The sequence below is a fragment of the Xiphophorus maculatus genome, chromosome 15 (genome assembly GCF_002775205.1).
Source record: "Xiphophorus maculatus strain JP 163 A chromosome 15, X_maculatus-5.0-male, whole genome shotgun sequence".
Taxonomy (NCBI): Eukaryota; Metazoa; Chordata; class Actinopteri; order Cyprinodontiformes; family Poeciliidae; genus Xiphophorus; species Xiphophorus maculatus.
In genome coordinates, this window is record NC_036457.1 from 4,999,878 (window position 1) to 5,023,888 (window position 24,011).

General features: G+C 47.8%; 2 protein-coding genes and 1 long non-coding RNA gene across 5 annotated transcripts; 2 read left to right on the top strand and 1 right to left on the bottom strand.

The window, feature by feature from the left end:
- Positions 1-717: 717 nt before the first annotated feature.
- On the top strand, positions 718-3,225 carry LOC111611352. The gene is made up of 4 exons (XR_002754009.1): positions 718-1,005; positions 1,864-2,016; positions 2,150-2,414; positions 3,151-3,225. It is a non-coding gene; the product is annotated as an uncharacterized LOC111611352 (long non-coding RNA).
- cd109 (CD109 molecule) lies at positions 2,459-18,052 on the bottom strand. Of its 2 annotated transcripts, none has more exons than XM_023347420.1 (31): positions 17,930-18,052; positions 17,614-17,850; positions 17,146-17,271; positions 16,450-16,489; positions 16,284-16,365; positions 16,116-16,209; positions 15,920-16,046; positions 15,391-15,500; positions 15,060-15,311; positions 12,443-12,544; positions 12,028-12,090; positions 11,784-11,957; positions 11,513-11,665; positions 11,177-11,260; positions 11,017-11,080; positions 9,964-10,078; positions 9,519-9,636; positions 9,324-9,437; positions 8,351-8,569; positions 7,909-8,041; positions 7,251-7,427; positions 7,098-7,179; positions 6,791-7,019; positions 6,541-6,712; positions 6,273-6,463; positions 6,019-6,174; positions 4,971-5,036; positions 4,773-4,906; positions 4,347-4,503; positions 4,152-4,254; positions 2,459-3,367 (listed from the first exon to the last, which is right to left on the bottom strand). In XM_023347420.1, exons 1-31 carry the CDS (start codon positions 18,026-18,028, stop codon positions 3,186-3,188), a joined length of 4,155 nt encoding a protein of 1,384 aa, XP_023203188.1. In that variant the 5' UTR covers positions 18,029-18,052; the 3' UTR covers positions 2,459-3,185. The 2 variants fall into 2 exon arrangements, with proteins under 2 accessions (XP_023203188.1, XP_023203187.1); XM_023347419.1 differs by having other exon boundaries at positions 9,964-10,081.
- A 40-nt stretch (positions 18,053-18,092) lies between these two features.
- Positions 18,093-24,006, top strand: naa20 (N(alpha)-acetyltransferase 20, NatB catalytic subunit). 2 transcript variants are annotated; one of them, XM_023347484.1, is made up of 7 exons: positions 18,093-18,180; positions 19,397-21,286; positions 21,652-21,676; positions 22,282-22,372; positions 22,451-22,586; positions 22,664-22,809; positions 23,804-24,006. In XM_023347484.1, exons 2-7 carry the CDS (start codon positions 21,117-21,119, stop codon positions 23,887-23,889), a joined length of 654 nt encoding a protein of 217 aa, XP_023203252.1. In that variant the 5' UTR covers positions 18,093-18,180; positions 19,397-21,116; the 3' UTR covers positions 23,890-24,006. The 2 variants fall into 2 exon arrangements, with proteins under 2 accessions (XP_023203252.1, XP_023203253.1); XM_023347485.1 differs by lacking the exon at positions 18,093-18,180 and having other exon boundaries at positions 21,217-21,286; positions 21,591-21,676; positions 22,241-22,372.
- The last annotated feature ends 5 nt before the right edge of the window (positions 24,007-24,011 follow it).

Below are 24,011 nucleotides of genomic sequence, written 5' to 3' on the forward strand. Positions count from 1 at the left end.
CAGACATTGAAGATTTTTTTCTGAAAGTTGAGGAAACATTGTTTGTTCAGACTCGGAGGGTTTGGTGCCATAAACTCTGTGACGACTCATGAAAATGAGAAACAGTCGTGAATATTTGGGAAATGCTAATTAAAGCTAAATCTGCTGCTAACCGCTAACAGACCCAACATTTCCCAACTCCAGGAATTCAACTCATAAAACGCGGCGGCGTTCCGCCTCTCCAGCATCACTCAGACCGTCTTCTCTTCACAAACCACCAACACAAAGAAAACATCTGTCCTCCTGGGAATCCGGTTTGGTCTGAGGCAAAACGCTGCATCACTGACTCAGAGTGACTTCAGTTAGAAGCTTTAACATGCAGCTGTAGTTAGAAAGGCCAGCAGAGACGCTGGAGTCTGGGAGACGTTGGAGTCTGAGAGACGCTGGAGTCTGAGAAACGCTGGATATGAGAGACGTTGGTGTCTGAGAGACATTGGAGTCTGGGAGACGTTGGAGTCTGAGAGATGCTGGAGTCTGAGAGACGTTGGAGTCTGAGAGACGCTGGAGTCTGAGAGACGTTGGAGTCTGAGAGACGTTGGAGTCTGAGAGACGCTGGAGTCTGGGAGACGTTGGAGTCTGAGAGACGCTGGAGTCTGAGAGACGTTGGAGTCTGAGAGACGCTGGAGTCTGGGAGACGCTGGAGTCTGGGAGACGTTGGAGTCTGAGAGACGCTGGAGTCTGAGAGACGTTGGAGTCTGAGAGACGCTGGAGTCTGGGAGACGTTGGAGTCTGAGAGACGCTGGAGTCTGAGAGATGCTGGAGTCAGGGATGAAACCAGAATCATGTGAAACTCGGGTTTGAATTTCCTCCATTTTGTTTTCATCTTTACGGAAAACATCTTTAACTTCATCCTTCTGCCTCTGTTCAGCTCCTCTGGGATCTGAAGTCAAAGGTCAGGTGTCATTTCAGCTTCTCCTGGTTGTGAAAACAAAACCTGGTTGTCATGGTTATGCATCAAAACAAAAGGTAAATCTTTTTCTTCAGTTTGTGGTTTATTTATGTTAATTAGTTTAATAATCGTAGTTTTGAGTCTCCAATAAATATTCTGCAGATTTTGGTTCATTTTGGTCATTTTATTGATTTCCAGTTTTGATTTTGGTGATTTGAAATAAAATGTGAATTTTGAGGAAGATCTGGGAACTCTGCTTCCCATAATGCATCCTGCTTCCAGTTCTGACTTAACATGGAATAAAAATGTTTTTCTATATTTTATTTTCCTTTTTCCAGGCCGACGTAAAACATTCTACTGATTACGGCCCATTTCGGGCCGGTTTGTTTTGTTCAGTTTTAGCTTTTATGAGTCAGAATCTGAAAAGTGTGGAGTGCATTAGTGTTCAGTCCTGTGTGGCAACGTGCTAGTAGCTCCCGTGGCTGCAGGCTGAGTAAAGGCACGCCACACTTTTCAGATCAGCTCCTGTTTCTGCTCCATTGGAGTTAAAAACCCGATGAAACCGTCTGGAAGTCTGAGCGGGTCGGACGCTGGAAAAGTTCTGGTTCTAATCTAAACCCACTGAAACACTTCCTCTGCAGCTCGGTCCGGATCCCTGGTTCTGGTTCTGGTTCTATTCTGCATCAAACTTCTAGAAAACTGATAAACAGCTGAAACCCCGAGTTCCTTTAGATCCAGACTGAAACCAGTTTGAAGCATCGATTCAGAACCAAATGTTTCGATTATTGATCCTGTTTCTGACTTTGTTTTAATGATGTAAAGAGATTAACATTTGATTGATTGATTGATTGATTGATTGATTGATTGATTGATTGATTGATTGATTGATTGATTGATTGATTGATTGATTCTGCTCTGTCTCCTCAAACCTCCAGTGGGTCGGATCAGATGGCTGCTGGTACTGAACCAGGCTCTGGTTCTGGTTCTGCTGCAGGTTTCTTCCTGTTAAAATGAAGCTTTTCCTCTCCACTGTCGCCCCCTGCTGGTCAGGAAGAGTGTGGGACAATGACTTGATGCTTTGTTTAGAGGTAGGAACTTTTAAAGCTAATTTGAATAATGAATTGATCTTAATGCATTGATTGATAACTGGATCAGTCGACTGATCAGTTTTTATTTGAATTCAACTTCATTTTGAATATTATTGATCATTTTCTCAATCAGTTCCCTCAGGTGTCTGCAGCCAGTTTACCAGGGTGATGATGATGATGAAGGTCCCTCTGTGAAGCAAGGCTGCCCCCTGCTGGCCGAGCTGAGAACTTAGAGCGCAAAAATACAAATCAAACACCGGATTAAATTTAAACTCATATTCCTGCTGTTATTAGAGTCCAGATGAAGAAGGTCGTTGTTAGAGAACCTGCTGCTGTTCTGATGGATCGGCGTTGCCATGGCGACGAACCTGCGTTTGGACTCCTGGACCTCCGTTCAGGTCATCATGAGACAAACAGATCCAGTTTAGAAACAACCTGATAAAATATTCAAGCCCTGATCTTTAACTAACTCAAGCCATTCTAGTGTTAACATGAACAAAATATTAATATTTAAAATAAGTTCAATAAAAATATTCTATATTTATTCTGAGTTTGTCAGATTAATCTGAGCTTTTATTAAGACTTGTCATGTTTCGTTGTTTCGTTTTGAGCTGTAAATGTTTTGGACCTTCAGAGGTTCTGCAGTAACTTCACTTCCCAGCCGCAGGACGCATTAATGAAAGCTAAAATAGTAGCTCACACGCTAACCGCTAATCCTGAAGCTAACCGCTAACACTCAAGCTAATAGCTGAGCATGTAATAGCATCGGGATGCGGCGTTTCTGGAGGTTCTGGTCGATGTGGGCTTCCTGATGAATACATGAAATGTTTAAATCATTTTCTGCTTTTAGCCAAAGATTCAGCGCTGAAAGCTCTGAATCCTTAACCTGCTGCTTGTCTGCTTTAATTAGGCCGTTCAGCTCTCGGTCTCTGATCCACTAATGGCCTGAAGGTGCAAACATGATTCTTCTGATCCAGATCTGCTTCAAACTTTCCTCAGACTGAGCATAAACATGATTTCATTGGTTCAAACTTTTATTCTAGTTTTATTCCTGAAAACCCGAAGAAGCCAGAGGAAGAAATTCAGCCAGAACTCAGAATCTCTCACATTTCATTCTCATTTAACCCGCTGCAGGCCGGACGCCCCGCTGGCTGCTGGCTGTGTTGCCTTCAGGCGCTGAAGATGAGGAAGAGGAGGAGCAGCGAGGGCAGGAAGTGGCGGCTGCAGCGCGACGCGCCGTTCAGCTCGTAGTCGTTGTTCGCTCGGCATCGGCTGCAGTCGTCTCCGCAGAAGGAGCAGGAGGAGACGTCGCTCCGCAAAGACGATCGGTACGACCGCACCGTCCTGCGCCCTGCAGGGGGCGCCAGAGCCCAGAATCAGCTGCACTCACTGCGCTTCAGTTCAGTTTACAGGTTTTTACCATTTCAATTAACTAATTATTCTGGTTTAAAGTGAAACTCATTAATATTCTGCAGTTTGCCTTTAAATCAGCAGAAATGGATGCAGAAGAAAATCTGGGATTCCTGAGAGAAAGTTAGTACACCCCATGAAAATCTTTAGATGTGTGAATATTTTTTTATATTTTAACAATAATGTGAACTTCAGGTAAAATAATAAATATTTAAAAATCTTTTACATTTTTCAGAACAATGTCAATAAAACTAACATTTCTGGTCATGTATAAATTAAATTTATAGATATCACAGTTTGAAACAAAATATTTACTTTACCAGCTAAATACTGAGCTAGCTAAAACGTGTTAGCTGCTCAGAGCTAGCTAAATATTTAGCTTACAGAGTAAATATTTAGCACTCAGCCAGCTAAGTATCTAGCTAAATACGTTTCTAGTTAGAACCAGTCAGAAATTTTCTGAGCTAAACATTAAGCTAATATGCAAATATGCAAATGTGGAAGTGGACTATCAAAATAAAAGCTGGGTGTTGATAGCTTCTATATAAACTGCTGTGGAGACTGATGATCTCTGCTGCCAAAAGTCTGGATTTAAAGCGGCTCATCTTTGCTTCAGAGTGAAATGTTGAAGCAACACCAAGCGATTGGAGAAGACCCAGCTTTTATTTTGGTAGTCCACATTCGGGTCAAAGCCCGGCTCTCCAGCAGAACCATCAGAACCTTACGTGGCTCGTAGTAGTCGTAAACGCTGACTGAGGCTTCCTGGACCCGGGCCACCTTGAACTCCTCCAGCAGCGGGACGAGCAGACACGACTCCTGGGTCGACACCTGCAGAACCAGAACCAGACAGAACTGCAGTTGGTTCTGGTGCCCAAACAGAACCAGACATTACCGACCAGCCGGATCAGGTTTCAGCTCACAGAGTCCAGGTACAGAACCGCCCTGCCCGGCTCGGTCTCCACTCGCTTCACGGCACCGTCCAGCGGTACCAGGTCCAGTCGGGCGCTGAAGCCGCTCAGCAGACCCACCTCCATCAGAACCATCCCGGTCTCATTCAAGCCCAGGTGGCGGGCCAGGCTGAGGGCAGCAGAACCAGAACCAGTTAGAACCCGAACAGACCCGGTCACAAAGCAGCAGAAACATTCTGTGAGGAATCTGTCAAAATATTATTTTATCTGTTATTTTATATTTCTGGAAGTTTCAATGTTTTCAGCTTTATTTTATTTATTTTTTTAATTTACAAAAATCTAAAATCTCCTGATTTTTTTCATGATTTGACTCAAAGAAACAATAAATTATGTCAGGAATGAAATCAGTCCAGAGTGAAGCAGTGAGGGTCATGTGACCTGGTGCAGATGAACAGGTGGGCGTGGCTCTGCTCCTCAAACAGCGCCACCTTCAGGTCAAACGCTTCCTGTTCTTCGGCGTCCCTCCTCCTCCTCAGCAGCTCCTCGCTGCGGACGTTGTAAAAAACGTTGAGCTGAAAAAGAGACGAAGGTGAGGAGGAAGAGCGCGGCACCGTTACCATGGAGACACGCAGGTACCTGGAACAGAGCGAGTCCGCGACCCGATGCCGTCACCTGCAGGTCCAGAACAGGTTCTGGATCAATCTGGAAAAAATAATCAACATTTAAAGACCTGAAGCCACCTAGTCAGCAGAGACTGGGACTAGAATGGGAGTAGACTGAGACTAGACTGAGATTAGAATGGGACTAGACTGGGACTAGACTGAGACTAGACTGAGACTAGATTGGGACTAGACTGGGACTAGACTGAGACTAGACTGGGACTAGACTGAGATTAGAATGGGACTAGAATGGGACTAGACTGGGACTAGACTGGGACTAGACTGAGACTAGACTGAGACTAGATTGGGACTAGACTGGGACTAGACTGAGACTAGACTGGGACTAGACTGAGATTAGAATGGGACTAGAATGGGACTAGACTGGGACTAGACTGAGATTAGAATGGGACTAGACTGGGACTAGAATGGGAGTAGACTGAGACTAGACTGAGACTAGATTGGGACTAGACTGGGACTAGACTGAGACTAGACTGGGACTAGACTGAGATTAGAATGGGACTAGAATGGGACTAGACTGGGACTAGACTGAGATTAGAATGGGACTAGACTGGGACTAGAATGGGAGTAGACTGAGACTAGAATGGGACTAGATTGGGACTAGACTGGGACTAGACTGAGACTAGATTGGGACTAGACTGAGACTAGACTGGGACTAGACTGAGATTAGAATGGGACTAGACTGGGACTAGAATGGGAGTAGACTGAGACTAGAATGGGACTAGACTGGGACTAGAATGGGAGTAGACTGAGACTAGAATGGGACTAGACTGGGACTAGACTGAGACTAGACTGGGACTAGACTGAGACTAGAATGGGACTAGACTGGGACTAGACTGAGACTAGATTGGGACTAGACTGGGACTAGACTGAGACTAGACTGAGATTAGAATGGGACTAGACTGGGACTAGACTGGGACTCGCTCCGTAGCGCGATTATTCCACTAGTAACTAACGTCACTGCGGTACTTTTAACGTCACAAATCTTTGGTCGTCTCCATGGTTACCTGGCGACTCTGGAGCAGCAGGAAGTTGTTGTGGTTGATGTGGAAGGAGGCGATGACGCCCGAGTCCCCGTTGGTCACCGTGACGTCCAGGTCAGAGGGCTCTGACCCCTGCAGAGCGGCGAAGGCCGACAGAGCCTGCAGAGCCACCACCGTGTCCTGGACAGAGGGGGGGGGAGAGGCAGCGGACTGAAGTAGACTGAAACCGGTTTGAGTCCAGTAAGCCCAGTTTAAACCGGTTTACTCCAGTTCCGGACCTGCGTGCTGCCGTATCCTCCCAGGTGGTTCCTCTGCTGACTCAGCCACTTCATCAGACTCAGACCTTCGTTGACCCGGTTCAGTTTGTAGAGTGAAAGCAGAACGTAGGACGCCATCTCGATGTCTGCCGAGCGAGGTTGCCATGACGACGACAGGCCAGCGTCAGGCGACGACCAGGTCGGGACGCCGTCTGTTCACAGAGGGACAGAGCGGGACGTGACACGTAACGACTCCGACCGCGTCGGGACTTAGAGCTAATGAACGTACCCCTCAGGTCAGCTCGGCCAATCAGATGGTTGAGCGCGGCGTGGGAGGCGGGGCTTCCTGCCAGGGCCAGAGCGTAGCTCAGCAGGCTCAGGCTGTAGTTGCTGGAGACGCCCTGGACCAGCCGGGCCTCCAGGTAGGCGAGGGCAGAGGTCACCCGGGAGGCGTACTGCGCCTGGCAGACAGAGAGCGGGGCAGCAGCTCGTCAGCGCCGCTCGCCCGACAGAACCAGAACCGGGTCGGACCCGCTCACCCTGATGTAGCCGTCCTCCAGTAGGGCGACCAGGACGTAGGCGGTGAGGGACACGGGTCCGTCCAGGCCGCCCTGCAGCTCCGAGTGGATCACGGTGCCGGGCTCCGCCGCGGCGCCGCCCGCCGCCTGCTGCGCCGCCAGCCACGCCGCCGCGCTCTTCAGAACCCGGCCGTCCACGCCAACCCACGGCCGCGCCTGCAGCAGGCAGCGCAGCACGAAGGCCGTCAGCCTGCGCAGAGAGACGGTCAGAGGAGGTTCTGGTCCGGTACTGGTCCGGTACTGGTCCAGTCCCGGTACTGAATCCTACCAGGTGCTGCCTGACGAGTCCTGCTGGCCGAAGGCGCTGAAGGAGCCGTCGGCCCGCTGGTAGGACAGCTGCTGCTCATAACCTGCCGGAGAACGGGACCATCACGACCCGGTTCACGTCTTGGGAAGGTTCTGCTGGTTCTGGGTGTGCTACCTTTCAGCATGTAGTCAATGGCCCGGTTCTGCAGCACCGGGTCCAGTGAGCCTCTGGCGCTGAGGTACCGCAGGACGTAGATGTTTGGAGCGAAGTGGATCATGTTCTGCTCGCCGCAGCCGTACGGCATCTGGACCAGCGAGTCCAAACCGCTGATGGACGGACCCAGCAGGTCGCCTTCAGCACACACAGGTTAGACAGGCTGAATGGACCGGAACCAGGACACTAATGGTTCTGGAGAACCAGCATGGACACCGTCTGCACAGCTGGCACCGATCCAAACGAAACAAACAGAAACTGCAGCGACAGAAGAACCGGAAGAGATGTTCTGGTTCCAGTGATGGCCGGTTAACTTCACAGTTCCCCTCACAGTTTCCCTCACAGTTCCCCTCACAGTTCCCCTCACAGTTCTCTCCTCGGTTTTTTTTATTTTATTCTGTTTTTTATTCATTAAAAAAACTAAACTGGCCTTTATAGGGTTAACCAAACCCTACTTACTTACCCTTACTCCAGTTCTCTGCTGAGAACTGGAGTAAAAAATGAGACAAATTAAAGAAATCTGAAAAATAGAAGTTGGTGAATTTGACCCAGATGGAGAAAATCATGCAGCACCAGCCCGGTTGGACCGGGTCCGAACAGAACCATCAGGTAAACTTACCGACGGCCGTCACCGAGACGCGCTGGCTGCCGTCCACCACGCCTGGAGGGAACTGGAACGCCACGGAACCGGAGCCGCCGGCAGGAAGATCCAGGAGGAGGGAGGAGGAGAAGCTCTGAGGCCGACCTTCAGCCTGACGGAGCAGAAACAGGAGAAGGAAATGAAACCTGAAGGTTTCCTCAGTGGAGCCCCTTTATGCTGACGACCCTAAATAAAATGGCCTCCAGCAGTCAGCTGGTGAGCGATCAGGTCCACCTGCAGTGGTTCTGGTTCTGATTCTGGTTCTGGTTCTGCAGAGGACAACCAGCATTGTGGGGACCATTTTCTTAAACTTTAAAATTACATCCTGAGAACTTAAGTTTATCAAGTCCTGCTACAGATTCTCAGTCTGGACTTTAACTAGGCCATTCTGACCCGTGAGTCAGCTCGTTCCTCCTCCCACCTTAACCAGGACGGTTGTGCGAACGAAGTCGGCCGCCGCGGAGGACACGGCCTTCACGGCGATGGGGACGTCTCCCAGGACCAGAGGCCTGATGGGAACCAGGACAGTGGCGCCGCCCTCCGGCTCCACCAGGAGGCGCCGCACGCTGGCCATGGCGACGGCCTCGCTGTCCGGGAACACGAACTCGAAGGCGTCGCTCTCTGCGACGATCACGGTGACCTGGAGACAGACGGACGGAGACAGACGGACGGAGACACGCCCGGATCAGATTCAGCTCCAGACAAAGCTGGCAGGACGAGTTTCTGGGTCGGAGACGCCCAGAACCGCCCGGCTCATTCACCGCTGAAATTAGACGCCATCAGTGTTCCTGATGATGCACGGAAATATTAGACAGTAGAAGAAGAAAATAAAGACGAGTTTCTGTCCCGCCCTGCAGATGAAAACACTTCAAACGACATTAACTGTGATTTTCCTGACGCTGTTCTCACTTCATTAATGATCAATAAATTTATAAGAATCAGTCAGTTTGTTTCTGCTGCATTTCTTCTGCTTTTGCTTTTTTCAGCTCATCAAACTCCTGCTAGATTCTGGCTAACGCTAGTTAGCGCTAATGCTAGTTAGTCAGAATTTACAGAAAACGACAGTGAGAACCAGTGATGGACACCGCTAACTACATAGCTAGCTGTGCTAACCCTAAACATTAAACATAAGTTCTGCTCACGTTAAAGCGCTGTACCAGCTTCATATTTAGCGGAAGCTAATGCTAAATAGCTATATTAACACCATGTTGAGCACAAGCTAATAATAAAAATAATATAAAGACAGTAATTAGTGTAAGTTAATGCTAAAGTGCTACATCAACACAATGTTTAGCAGAAGCTAATGCTTAAGTGCTATAAAGACAGTAATTGGTGAAAGCTATGCTAAGCGCTAGGATGCTGTGGCTTCACTGAGAACAGCTCTGCAGACTGACCTCCAGCTCCTCTTGGAGGTAGTTGAACAGAACCACCTCCAGAACCAGCTCCTCTCCTCTGATGATGTAGGCAGGGAGGTTCAGGGACAGGAAGAAGTCCTGGAACACTGTGAGCTACAGGAGGAGTCACAGAGATGATGAGAACAGGTTCTGATCCGCTGCAGACAAAACAGCCGCAGGAGGTTCTGGGATTACCTCTGCCGGTTTCTCTGTGAGTCCCAGACCCAGATTCTCCGACACGACGAAGGCGGAGGCCGTCCAGGTGGTGATGCTGTCAGGAACTGACAGAGAAATCTGCATCCTGTCGGAATCCCTGCAGGAACATTTCAGGTCACATTCAGACAGGAAACCAAGGAGGAACGTTTGGGTCCCACAACCGGGACAGAACCACAAGGTTCACGTCTGTATCCCCAACTTTACCTGCTTCAACACACCTGAACTAAAAGAATGAACCATTAACTGGGTTCTGCAGAACCTGAAGACAAACTGAGGAGATAAATCAAGATGTTCTGCAGCTGAAAACCTCTGAAAGAAAATCTAAAAGTTGCTCCTCTACCAGCAGTGGACTGGCTCAGCCTGGGAGGTTCTGGTACCACAAGGTTTAGAGGTCAGATACTGGTTCTGAAAGCTGAAGCATCACCCTGTGTTGATGTCCATCCAGACCCAGGTCTCTGGAAAGTTCTGGCGCTGGTGAGGTTCTGGTTGTTTCCTGAAATGTTCTCCGTCCGTCTGGAGGAAAAAACCCGGATCATCTTCTGCTGATCAGAACAGAAATATTAGTTTCATTAGTGAGAAGAAAATCCAACTAATTATTAATTATCATTTGATTCTCAGCAAACATCTGCAGCTCCACGGTGGATCAGCAGGGAGGCCAACTTCCTGTAGAACCTCTAACTTCCTGTAGAACCTCCAACTTCCTGTAGAACCTCCAACTTCCTGTAGAACCTCCAACTTCCTGTAAAACCTCTAACTTCCTGTAGAACTTTTTTTTTCTTTCTTAATTATCTTCTGTTCTTAGAAGAGTCTGCTGGGCTTTTGAGGATCCTAGGTTGAAGTTTGAACTTTGACTAGGCCAGAGCCTCAGCCTGCAGCCATCAGGTGTTGATCACCCACAGATTCAGTTCAGGTGGCAGAAGAGAAACACCTGAAACATGCAGGGCAGAAAAGATTGGACTAGGCCGTTCTTTTGTCTTTCAGCCGTTCTGTCGTAGATCAGCTGCTGTGTTTGGGTTCGTGGTTCTGTTGCTGACCCAGTTTGGACAGATGGACTCGCATCTGACTGTAGGAGACTTTAGTCTACAGAGGAGGCCTTGCTCTATTGACCATCCTGCCAGGACCCATGACCTTTAACCTGCTAACTGAGAGTCCCATTGCTCTTCTGGTAGGTCTGAAGTGTTTTCCTCTCTGGAAGATGATGGACTCCGGTAGTCTGGAGGTGACCTTTGACCTTTCTCAGCTTGATGATTTGAAGTCAGAAGAAAATCTGACAGAAACTGAATCAGTCCTGAAATAAATCCAGGCCTGAAGCAGGAACCAGGTTAGAATAAATGCAATGTTTAGACCTGCTGAGGATCAGATGGTTCTGAGGCTAAAAACCGGACCTGGGTCAGGACCTGGATCAAGTCTGGACCAGGTCTTGTAGTGATGCTGTGAAGGAAAAGCTGCTCAGTAAGCTACTCAGTAAGCTACTTACTGAGCAGCCATGTTGGATCCGCTCTGAGCACGCTGGCGTCAGTCATCACAGTCAGGTCACATGACTGCAGGAGCAAAGCTCAGGTTAGTTCTGCTGTTCTGGAACCGGACCAGCTGGTTCTGGATGAATGCAACCGAGTTAGGTTTCTGACGAGGATCACCTGGAAAACAGAGAACGGATCTCCCATTGTCATCCCATCGCCGAGGGCGCCGTCCATCGACGACTCTGTCATCTGCTCCTGCACCTGGAAACGGCGGAAAGAACCACTCAGAACCAGTCAAAACCAGTCGGAACCAGTCGGAACCAGTCAAAACCAGTCGGAACCAGTCAAAACCAGTTGGAACCAGTCGGAACCAGTCAAAACCAGTCAGAACCAGTCGGAACCAGTTGGAACCAGTCAGAACCAGTCAAAACCAGTTTGATTGTTTTCATCTAAACATGCGGTTCTGTGGTTCTGAGTTCAGGTGAGATCAAATGTTGTGTTGGCGGTACTGACCGTTTCCATGGTGATGTCATTGTTAGACCCCGCACACCGCGTGGCTTTGTCGACCACCAGGATCCCGACCAGAGAGTCCGGTTCCTCCACCGACACCTTCAGGGTCACGGCCTCTGCTGGCTTCAGCAGGTCACTGCTCCACCTCAGAGACACCTGCAGATCACAGGATGACCAATCGATCACTGGTCGATGGATCACAGGATGACCAATCGATCACTGGTCGATGGGAAAACATAACGCTGTGTCAGGAAGTCCTGAGCAGGTGGGTGACCTTGTTCTGCAGGAAGTGTGTGATGGGCAGATGGATGACATCATTGATGACCTCACCGCCAGGATGGACGCAATAAACAACGATGGAGGCCAGAGGAGCCCAGGACGCCTCAGGAACCAGACTCACATCACCTGAGCTCCTCCCAGCAGAAACCACCTGACCTCTGGACTTCACCTGCAGACACGGAGCATCAGCAAGGCATCATGGGTAGGAAACGCTCCGGGCTCCAGGAGAAAATGCTCACCAAGTAGTGAACGTCAGGAATCCCAAAATTCCTCTCCACCCTGAACCGAAGACGGGAACCGACCTGGAGGAGACAGAGAAATAAAAACCGGATGGATGGATGGATGGATGGATGGATGATGGATTGTGAAATCTTTATTTCATGTTTTTCCCATAATGCACCTCTACTGCTGCTGTTATTGTGAATGACTGAATGACTGAATGACTGAATGAGTGAATGAGTGAATGAGTGAACGTTGACATTAATCCTGCTCAGTGGTTAAAGTCAGAAGCTCTGAGCGACTGAGGAACGGAGAGGTGAAAGGTCAGCAGCCTGTGGTTCAGATGTTCAGTTTTCAGCCACAGATTCAGGAATCACTCCGGATGTTTCTGGCTGCTTGTCCCTCTGGATGGACCGGCTGTGTGAAGAGCGTTACCTGTGCAGGTGAGGAGGGTCTCTGGACCTGCAGGTAGGCGCCGCTCTGGGAGCGGAAGCTCCTGTCCACAGAAAGAGTCTTCTCACAGTCCTCCAAAGAAACCTGGAGAAAAATAAAATCAGATGAGAAAATCCTGAAGGAAACAGGAAAACCTGTAAGTATTCAGGCAACAGACATCTGTCCTGTAACCATGGCAACGTCATCTCAGCATCAGACAAAAGATTAAAAAGTTACTAGAGTTGAAGCAGTTCAGTTTTGCTATCTGTTATTTTGATATATTTAGCTAGTAGCATAAGCATTTAGTTAGTAAAATACATTTTTATTTCTGAGGAAAATATTGATTTATTAGTGTAGCTGGGCCATCTGCTTCCTGGAAGTGAGCCCATATATGGACGACGCAGCTGGTTTGTTATGGAGGCAGGTGAATCCATAGACACAATAAAATATGTGTTTATGGGTAAATCAGCACTCAGGTGGATTGCTGATCCGATCCGATCCGATCCGATCCCAGGCTGAGGAGTCTGGCATGAAGTGACGCATGAAGAGCCAATTTAACTGGTTTCACTTGCCAGGAGGTTGGTCTGCTACTGATCCAGTTTAGTTTCAGGTTAGGATTATTTCTTATTATCAATTAAACATGTTTTTGGTTGGTTTGGTTTGGTTGGGTTGGGTTGGGTTGGGTTGGGTTGGGATTGGATTGGATTGGTTTGGTTTGGTTTGGTTTGGTTTGGTTTGGTTGGTTGGTTGGTTGGTTGGTTGGTTGGTTGGTTGGTTGGTTGGTTGGTTGGTTGGTTGGTTGGTTGGTTGGTTGGTTGGTTGGTTGGTTGGTTTGGTTTGGTTTGGTTTGGTTTGGTTTGGTTTGGTTTGGTTTGGTTGGGTTGGGTTGGGTTGGGTTGGGTTGGGTTGGGTTTGGTTTGGTTGGCTGGTTGGTTGGTTGGTTGGTTGGTTGGTTGGTTGGTTGGGTTTGGTTTGGTTTGGTTTGGTTTGGTTTGGTTGGTTTGGTTTGGTTTGGTTTGGTTGGATTGGTTTGGTTTGGTTGGTTTGGTTGATTTGGTTGGTTTGGTTTGGTTGGTTTGGTTTGGTTTGGTTTGGTTGGATTGGATTGGTTGATTTGGTTTGGTTTGGTTGGATTGGTTGGTTTGGTTTGGTTTGGTTTGGTTTGGTTGGGTTTGGTTTGGTTGGCTGGTTGGTTGGTTGGTTGGTTGGTTGGTTGGGTTTGGTTTGGTTTGGTTTGGTTTGGTTGGTTTGGTTTGGTTGGATTGGTTTGGTTGGTTTGGTTGATTTGGTTGGTTTGGTTTGGTTTGGTTTGGTTTGGTTTGGTTTGGTTGGATTGGATTGGTTGATTTGGTTGGTTTGGTTTGGTTTGGTTGGATTGGTTGGTTTGGTTTGGTTTGGTTTGGTTGGGTTTGGTTGGGTTGGATTGGTTTGGTTTGGTTTGGTTTGGTTGGGTTGGGTTGGGTTTGGTTGGATTGGTTGGTTTGGTTTGGTTTGGTTTGGTTTGGTTTGGTTTGGTTGGATTTGGTTTGGTTTGGTTTGGTTGGTTTGGTTGGATTGGTTGGTTTGGTTTGGTTTGGTTTGGTTGGATTGGTTGGTTTGGTTTGGTTTGGTTTGGTTGGTTTGGTTTGGTTTGGTTGGATTGGTTGGTTTGGTTTGGTTGGATTGGTTGGATTGGTTTGTTTGGTTTGTTTGGTTGGGTTTGGTTTGGTTTGGTTTGGTTTGGTTTGGTTTGGTTTGGTTTGGTTGGTTTGGTTGGTTTGGTTTGGTTTGGTTTGGTTTGGTTTGGTTTGGTTTGGTTTGGTTTGGTTTGGTTTGGTTGGTTTGGTTTGGTTTGGTTTGGTTGGTTTGGTTTGGTTTGGTTTGGTTGGGCCTTGTTTTTTCTTGGACCCCAGGCTCTTTGATTTAGGCTGGAGAGACCAGTGGAGGGGAGGTTTATTTGTGTGTTTTTGTTGGGAGCTGCCAGGCGTTTTTAATGATCTTTTTATTATTTCTCCCCCAGGCAGTCTATTTTATTCAAATGGGTTTTAACTAGACTAGAGCAGGAGGTTCCCAGGGACAGCTTAGAACTTTAGAACTTTGTTTTAGCTTTTGTCTCTGTGAGCTCTTCACTCAGGGCTTCAGTTCATTCTTATTCATTCTTATCAGAGTGAAGGTTTGGTCAAAGCAGGACGGAGGTTTTCCTGACGCTCTCTGCTGACTGACCCAAAGTCACATTTAGTTCTGAAAATAAATATTTACTGTGGAGCTAAATATTTCACGAGCAAACTAAATACACAGCCTGGAACTATGACAGTTATGAATGTATGCAGAACATGGTGGCAATATGACTGAACACCCATTTTTTTCTCTAAATAAACCAAAATTTTGCTGTTCAGTTTTAACAGTGTAACTTTCTATAGACTTCCTTTCTAAAGCAAGTTTGATCTTTTCAAAATTCAAACATTTAAAAATAAATATTGAATAAAATGAAGGCTGAACGTTGTTTCTGTGAATCTCCTGAGTTTAATGATGCAGTGAAGATTATTGCAGTGATGTTTTGCAGTGAAGATTATTGCAGTGATGTTTTGCAGTGAAGATTATTGCAGTGATGTTTTGCAGTGATGTTTTGTAGTGTTCTTACCTCCACAGTGAGGCTCTGTGTGTCTTTCTGGACCTGGATGTGCAGAGGGACCAGTCCGTCCGCTGGGACAGGCAGCTCCATGTCCTCTGAGGACAACTCGTTCCCGTTCATCCATGAGGAATCTGAACTGTTCTTTGGGAAAAGAATCTGTTCGTCCACCGTCTCTCGGCTCCACTGCTGCTCCCGCTGCTTCACCGACACGCGGAGCTTCTGGTCCTGCAGCGGCTCGCCGTTATACGTCGACACTTTCAGCTGCAGCAGAGGAGCAAGCGGCTGGTTACAGAGCGTCAGGGACAGCGAAAAGTTCTGGTTCTGGTTCTGGTTCCCTTACAGTGCCGCTGAAGCTGAGAGACGGCCTGAGGACTTTAGGAAAGTCTTCAAAGGTAACGGAGAATCTGCTTTTAGCCAGAGCGACGCTCACTGTGCTCTTACAGGTCAGACCTGCAGAGAAACAATCAGCTCAGCAGATCACCACGGTAACCACGGTAACCACGGTAACCAGCCCATGTGGAAACTATTCACTCCCCTGGCCCGAACAATCTGCTTTAGATTCACGTCAGAAACAAACTGCTGATGTTTCTGGATCGTAGTTCAGCAGCTGGAGGCCCAGAGCATCACACTGCCACCGCCGTGTCTGACTGCAGGTTCTGGTTCTGATGCTCTCATTAATAAAAGCTCCACTGACAGGATATTGTTTCTGGGTCTTTGTGTTCCTTTGGGTCAGCAGTGGTTCTGGTTCTGGAGGCCGTTTTGTAGAACGTTGACCTCTGACCCTGAGGAGGCCTTTCTCACAGCTTGAACGTTTTCCCTCATAAATCAAATCACTTTTTTTAATCAGGTTGTTTTTCTGCAGCCGCTACCTGTCAGGTGTTCGGTCACAGACACCTGGATGCTCAGGAAGTCGGGCCCCTCGTCTCGGATCGTCGTTCTCCTCCACGGCAGAGAAAACGTCGAAACATCAAACCTGAACTTCTCAGATCCGTCCATCTGGAGGAAAACTGGATTTTAGGAGAATTTTCCAACATTTTGCTGTAAATCTTGTCTTGGCTTCCCGACCTCCGCCTCCTGGCTATGAGTCTGATCGTTGCCGTGGTAACGGCGGCTGAAGGTGACGACCATGCGTCCGCGGACGGGTTTGCCGTAGAAGTACCTGGAACAGAACACAGCAGGTCCAGTGTCATCAGGAACACAGGGACGTCCCTCAAACACGAGGACAGGCCTCACTTTGCAGAGACGAAGCCTTTCAGGACGTCCTCCCGGTGGACCACCTCCGGGACTTTGATTAGTACCTCGAACTTGGGCAGAACTGGAAGCAAGCAGACAGGAAGTGGGTCAGAGTCTCTGCGGTTGGTTCTGCTCAGCTAATGGTGAGGAGGAGGAGCAGACATACCATAATAATCCACGCTGAAATGCTTCACACTGGAAACGCCCTTCAGACACACAAACCAGCAGAGTTACTGGGAGGACACTGGTTATAGACTGGGCTAACTCCCTGTTCCTGATCCGGTCAGCAGGTCTGAACCGGATCAGAACACTAGAACAAAATCTTCTTCCTCCTTTTGCTTCCATTTTCAGCTTCTGTGTGAATCTAGATAGAAACTTTGTTGATGCTTCGTTCTGAACAGATGAGATGAAGCAATATTTCTCATGTAGCGCTTTAGCATTAGCTTCAGCTAAAGACCGTATGATGTAGCGCTTTAGCATTAGCTTCAGCTAAAGACTGTATGGTGTAGCGCTTTAGCATTAGCTTCAGTTAAAGACCGTATAATGTAGCACTTTAGCATTATATCTGAGGTGCTAGCTTCAGGTTCTGTTGTTGTTGGAAAGTCAAACGTGGTTTTTTGCCCCAGATTACAGATACTGAGAAAACATTTCAATCCTCATCTCTACTTTAAATCAGACAGGAAAATTTTATAAAATCTGTAAAAATAATTTGAAAGTTCTCAGGAGAACTTTCAAATTATTTTTAAATGATTTTACAGAACCGTTAAAACTGTTTAAACGATTAAATAGTTTTAACGGTTCTGATTCAACAGGTTCATGTGGCTCTTCTTCTGCTGTTAAATGAAGGTGAGCCCCGGCGCACCTCGACGGTGGCCATGATGCTCCACTCGCCCAGTGGGGGGTTCTCCGACAGCTGGAACTCTGTGGACACCACACCCAGGACGCCGTCTTTGTCCAGCCACTGTCTCAGAAGGTTTCCTCTCGGATCCTGCATCAGAAAACACAAACCTGAAAACCAACCACACTGAAGGATCCAAACCCACAGCCTTTCTGAACATCCTGCTCCAACACCAACACAGAAGAACACTAACTACAGTGAAGCATGGTGGAGGCAGCATCATGCTTTGGGAAGATGGATGGAGTAAGACCTGAGACTGGGCTAGAGGTTATCCCTGGGTTTCACGCCACACTTTTCAGATTTCTTTCCCGGCTCTCCGCTGATTTGTGTTGGTTTCTCTCATCAAACCCTAAACATGCAACTGGATTGGCGTTTCTGATCAGAGCAACAGGTTCTGATTCTGGGTTCTGATTGAACGGAGTTCCGCCTCACTCGGATCAGAACGTCTGCTGGTTTGGAACAGGGCTTCCCGTCGGAGCGAACCGACACGGTTCGGATCTTCACCACCTGGCCCGGCAGGTAGCGCGGCTGGTTGGTCTGGATGAAGGTGGAGACGCCCCGGGGGGCCGCGTGCAGCTCCGTGGAGTTGGAGAAGAGCTGCACCGAACCGCGGCGACCTCTGACCTTTAGGGTGTAGGTCCGTCCGGGGCTGGACCCGACTTGGTGGATCTGCCGAGATAAAGAGCGGACCAAAGGATGACCAGGAGACCCGGATGTTTCCAGAACCAGAGGAGGGTTCGGAGCTTACAGCAGGAAGGATCAGCAGCCTGGTGGATCCTGCGGGGAAACATGCGGTTAAAGTTCTGATCCGAAACCGATCACCGACCCAAAACGGTTCCGAACTCATCACACACCTCCTTTAATCGTGGTAGAGTTGGAGGACAGCGTCTCGTTCTCATAGACGATCTCAGCGGAGACGGAGACGGACGAGGAGCCCAAGATGGCGACCGACACAGAGGAGGGAAGACCGGGCCGGAGAGCCGCGGGGGCCAGCAGCAGGTAGGACGGCTGGGGGTCCGGTTCGGAGTCGGAATTGGGTCGGGTTACGGGTCCGGGCTCGGTTCGGTTGGCTGGTCGGGTGACGGGTCCGGGGTCGGTTCGGTTGGCGGTTCGGGTGACGGGTCCGAGGTCGGGTCGGGTGACGGGTCCTGGGTCGGTTCGGTTGGCGGTTCGGGTGACGGGTCCGAGGTCGGTTCGGGTGACGGGTCCGAGGTCGGGTCGGGTGACGGGTCCTGGGTCGGTTCGGTTGGCGGTTCGGGTGACGGGTCCGAGGTCGGTTCGGGTGACGGGTCCGGGGTCGGGTCGGGTGACGGGTCCTGGGTCGGTTCGGTTGGCGGTTTGGGTGACGGGTCCTGGGTCGGGTCGGGTGACGGGTCCGGGGTCGGGTCGGGTGACGGGTCCTGGGTCGGTTCGGTTGGCGGTTCGGGTGACGGGTCCGAGGTCGGTTCGGGTGACGGGTCTGGGGTCGGGTCGGGTGACGGGTCCTGGGTCGGTTCGGTTGGCGGTTCGGGTGACGGGTCCGAGGTCGGGTCGGGTGACGGGTCCTGGGTCGGTTCGGTTGGCGGTTTGGGTGACGGGTCCTGGGTCGGGTCGGGTGACGGGGCTGGTGACGTTCCAAGCGTCCAGCCTGGAGAACCAGAGGACGGACATCAGAACCGGATCAGAACCTCCAGGTTTTTATTTCTGTTCTTTCATCAGAAAAACTCAGATTGCTGCTGATCGATCAGAACGGGTCGGTGGTTCTGATCTGATCGATCAGAACCACCGACCCGTTTCAAACAAACCGGGATCTGAAATATTTATTCACTCTGTTAAAAATAAAAACATGTTGAATTTTCTCACTTTTTTCTCGCGATGTTATGATTTTGTTCTGGTTTCATGAAATTTGTCTCGTATTATTATGACGTCATTCTCCTCATTTAATTTTCTCTTAGTTTGGTCAGAGAACATAAAGTCTAAATCATAAAAACAATAAAAAATATGAAGAAAAAAATCAAAATGTAAATTGTTTAATCTTAAAAAGCAAAGATCAATTATTTACTTTATGGAAAACTAATTAGTAAAAATTAATAACAGAGTCAAATGCTTTAGTGATGAAAGAAATATTATTACAATGTTAAATTTAAAACAATATTTCAAAGACAACCTAGTAATTATTTTTAAAAAACTGATAATTGATGAAAATCTTCATGAATACATTATAATATTCCTGCAGGTGACGTCAGTTTACCTGTCAGCGGGGATGAGGAGGAGGAGGAGGAAGAATCCGCACAGCCGCAGCAGACCCTTCATCATGGCGGAAGTTCGTCTGTTAGCCGCTGAGCTCAGCAGCGGCTTCACACCTGAGCCGTGGCCACGCCCCCCGCACCTGAGCAGTTCAGGTCTGAGGAGTTTTAACCCTTTAGCTTCTGGCCTGCTGGACCTCCAACCCGTCCAGAACCCAGCAGGTTCTGGTTCTGGATGATTTTCACACTTACCTGATTTTTTTCTAGTTTTGAGCAGAACTTTGAACTTTAAATGTACAATAGAATCAACTTTGACTTTTGCATTTATTTATTGGTTGTTTTTTATGTTTATCTGTAAGTTTGTTATCTTGTTTGTACTTTTTGTATTTATTTATTCTTCTATTCATTTAGTTACTTTTATCCTGTTGCTAAACTGACTCAACTTTGTGGCTGAAGCTCCAGCAGAACCAGAACCAGAACAGCCTGACTGGGTCTGATGGTTTGGTAACCTTTCGCCATACTTCATCATTTACAGTAGATTTATTATCAGCAGTGATCACAGTAACAGTTGGCAACCCAACATGTTCAAAGAGCCATTTTGGACCAAAAAAAACCCAAATCTGTCTGGACGTGACTCTGTTGTACGATGGAGCTTTAAGTTTACCTTCAGTTACAATATTAATGTTTTATGTTTCGTTACATAAAATTAAAGAAATAAAGAAATCAGATTTTGATGTCATTTTTATTATGAAGATCGACAGGAAAGGGTCATTTTTCCCCTTTTGGAACCTTGAAGATCTGCTGCCAAATGCAGTTTGTATAACGACGATCTCTTTATGAATAATCACGTTAAATATGTGATGAACAAACAACAAAACGGAATCAACGTGCCTCTTATCTGGGCAACAGCCGGAATGAAATAAAACGCAACCTGCAGTTATAAAATTAAGCAGCAGCCTTTTGAAAAGGAAAAGTATATAAAAAATCACTAATCAGTTTATAAAAACAACAACTTTGTCACTAAATATATGTGCCGATGGCAGGATTGTGTTCTTGATGTGATTTCTGGACAGTTTCTCAACTTCGGGCTTGTAAGATGTAACTTTCATCTTGATGCAGCAGCTGATGTAACAAACATTCCCTAAATGTCTTTCCACATTACCGGAGTTTTTGGACTTTAAGCCGCTACTTCGTAGTCCGGAAAGTACGGTACTCTTTTTACTCTTTTTGATATTTGACAACTTCTCGCTGCAGAGCAAACATTCAGGTAATCCTTCCGCTTTGGCAATGAATGCAAATGATTTGGTCCAATACGTGGAGAATCTCTCCTCGGCTACGTTTCTCTTTTCCTCTTTGCTCTCCATGGCCCACCACACACTACACCCCCCTGCCTCGCGCCCCGCCCAGCTGGCAACGTCACAGGCTATGACGCAAATCTTCGTTGACAGAAATGTTGAAATTTAATATTTATTCTACTCATTTTTATAGCATTGGGAAAATAATGACTGTGTCATGTTTGTCCTCCTACAGAAACCATATTAAACCAAAAAATATATTTCCCACCCCCATCTTTTTCCATTTCCAAACAGTTTAGAAAAAGCTCCAGGGAGCCACTAGGGCGGCGCTAAAGAGCCGACCCCTGTCCCAGGCCGACCTGTGATTTCTCTACTTGTGTGGAGTAGTTCCGCTCTGGCCCAGCAGGGGGCAGACATGGCCATGGAGAGGCTGCAGCGCTCGCTGGTTCCAGCAGAGGGAGCTACCGGTGGTAGTGGCTGGTGTTCGAGCTCCTCCTCTTCCTCAGTGGACAGCAACGGCAGCAGGAGGAAGATGACTTCGTTACGGCCGTTTACCTGCGACGATCTGTTTAAATTCAACAACATGTGAGTCAGAACCAGTCCGTCTGTTCCGAACCCAGCCGGTGGGTTCTACCCGGACCCGGTCAGATACCTGGGATTACCTCAGATTATCTGATCAGTTCAAACATTTGCTTCCTTCAAGCTGATGCCGAATTATCCTTCAGGCCCATCGGAACCATCTGGGTTAATGTTTGATTCCAGCCTGATGTTTCAACTCGTTAATCTAACGGAAAATCTTATTTTTTAGCACAAATATGTTCAGAGTTCGTTAATGTTGACTTACTGGCCGTTTCCGCCCGTATTTGTGATCAATAATTTTTTTTCCCAGAAGCAGCAAAGTGATCAATAAAAGGAAATTTAACCATTAAATGTTTTCAATCTTTCATCAGAAACCTGGATCCTCTCACAGAAACTGTATCCTTCTCTAATCAGATATTTATTTCTCTCGTTTGTTTCATGCCTTTTATTTTCTTCGTAGATGTTTAGATAACTGATATTTTAGAATTTAAGATTTACAGGCCCACAGTTACATTAAGTAGAAATAATTGTTTTCTGTATATTGTCCTTTTACATCTGCAGTGTCTGCTAAAGTATTCACACCCAGAAACCTTTATGTTTTCCCCATCTAACTGAAAAGCATGTTATGTGACCAACATGATGTGTATAGTTTAGTGGAAGTATGATTTTATTACATTTTACAGATAAAATCTGAATTGTTAAACGTTTGATCCTGTAGTAGTAAAATAAGACAAACTGCTCATCTCTAAGTGACGCGTGGTGGCGGCAGCATCATGCTGTGGGACAGGAAAGCAGGTAGAGTTGACTGGAAGCTGGAGCTAATCCAGCAGGAAACCTGAGTGTGGATGAGTTTCACCTTCAGATGTTCAGAGCTGCTGAATACAAAAGCACTCCACACTTTTCAGATTTTTTAATCATTAAAAACCTTGAATTATTCCCCTCCACTCCCCGGCTGTGCAGCCCTTTGCGTTGCTGTGCCCGTTTCCTCAGCCGGCCTGCAGTATGGGATCCCGTTCTACCTGCAGTACCTGGCCCACTGGCCCGAGTATTTCATCGTGGCTGAAGCTCCGGGCGGAGAGCTGATGGGCTACAGTAAGTGCAGCCTGGAGCTCTGCTGCAGCACGCTGCGGCGTGGCTACTGCAGCATCATGTCTCTCTCTCTGTGGTCAGTCATGGGGAAGGCGGAGGGATCGGTGGCGCGGGAGGAGTGGCACGGCCACGTCACGGCGCTGTCGGTGGCCCCGGAGTTCAGACGCCTCGGCCTGGCCGCCAAGCTCATGGAGATGCTGGAGGAGATCTCAGAGAGGTGAGTGACCTCTGACCCCTAGAGGGAGGCTCTGCAGGGTGTGTGTGACCCCTGAAGGTTTGACCTTTGACCTGCAGGAAGGGCGGGTTCTTCGTGGATCTGTTTGTGAGAGTCTCCAACCAGGTGGCCGTCAACATGTACAAGCGTCTGGGCTACAGCGTCTACCGCACCGTCATTGAGTATTACTCTGCCAGCAACGGGGAGCCGGACGAGGACGCATACGGTACGCCACCCAGCAGCGCCTTACTTTGACTAGGCCACAGCTCAACTCCATCCTGATGGTCAGAACTGGGATCATTCTGGATCTGCTGATCCGATTGAACCTGAGAGTTTTAACTCAGCAGATTTTTCTGAGTATTTAAGTCAGAATAATCACCTGGTAAAAAGTTCCAGCAGCGATGGAAAACAAAGCTGTGACCACATGAGGGCGCTCTTTACACTTGAAGGAACCTTAAGCCCCACCTGACAAATTTAGAAAGACTCCAACATGGCCGGGCCAAGCCAGGGGGCGTGGTCAATGGGGAAAGGGGCGTGGTCAGGACCAGAGAATGTTGCCAAGCAACATTGATTAAAAAAAAAACCCAACAAATGTAGCAATTTTTTATAAAAAAGCTCCTGAAAACGACGTAAACATAAACCAAGCAGATTGTTGGAACCAATGGGAAAATTGATCTGCAGTAGCACTGTTCAACCCACAGAGGGCAGCACTGAGCACCCAGCTAATTTACATGCTGACGGGCAGAGAGGCGTTAAGGTCGGTGGGTTTGGGTTCAGTTTCTCTGTGAAGGAGTTTCAGATCATCTCTGCGCTCCTGAAGAGTTCATTAAAATTTTATGTTAATAAAATCTAAATTTATATTAGAAAAAAAAGGAACAACCTATTTATATTATTTTAGGTTATATTGTTTCTCCAGCTGCTCCCGGGTCGGTTCTGGAGCACAGAACTGAACCAGTTCGTTCTGGTCGGGTCATCGGCCCCTGAAGCCTCTATAAAGAAGAAGAAGAAGAAGAAAATAATCTGATCACTTCCTGGGTTTCTGCCCCCTGCTGGCTGTGTGGGGTAAACCTCTCCTGACTTCCTGTTGGGTTAAAAGCTTCCTGACTTTTAGGCTGCCGGCCGTTTCTTCTTCTACTGAAACACTCCAAAAGTGTCAGAAATGCATTTAGGTAGAAAACGGTTTTTATTGTTGTCCTGACTGGAGCACGGTTTCCCTGCAGACATGAGGAAAGCTCTGTCCAGAGACACGGAGAAGAAGTCCATCATCCCGCTACCGCACCCCGTCCGGCCGGAGGACATCGAATAACGTGGGGCCGCGGCTCCCTGACCCGCCGACACCCCCTGACCTCAGAGAGCCGCTGGATGTACAAAATGTTTCAACATTTAATTTGCTGTAAATTCTAATGAACGTTTGTTTCAGAAACTGAG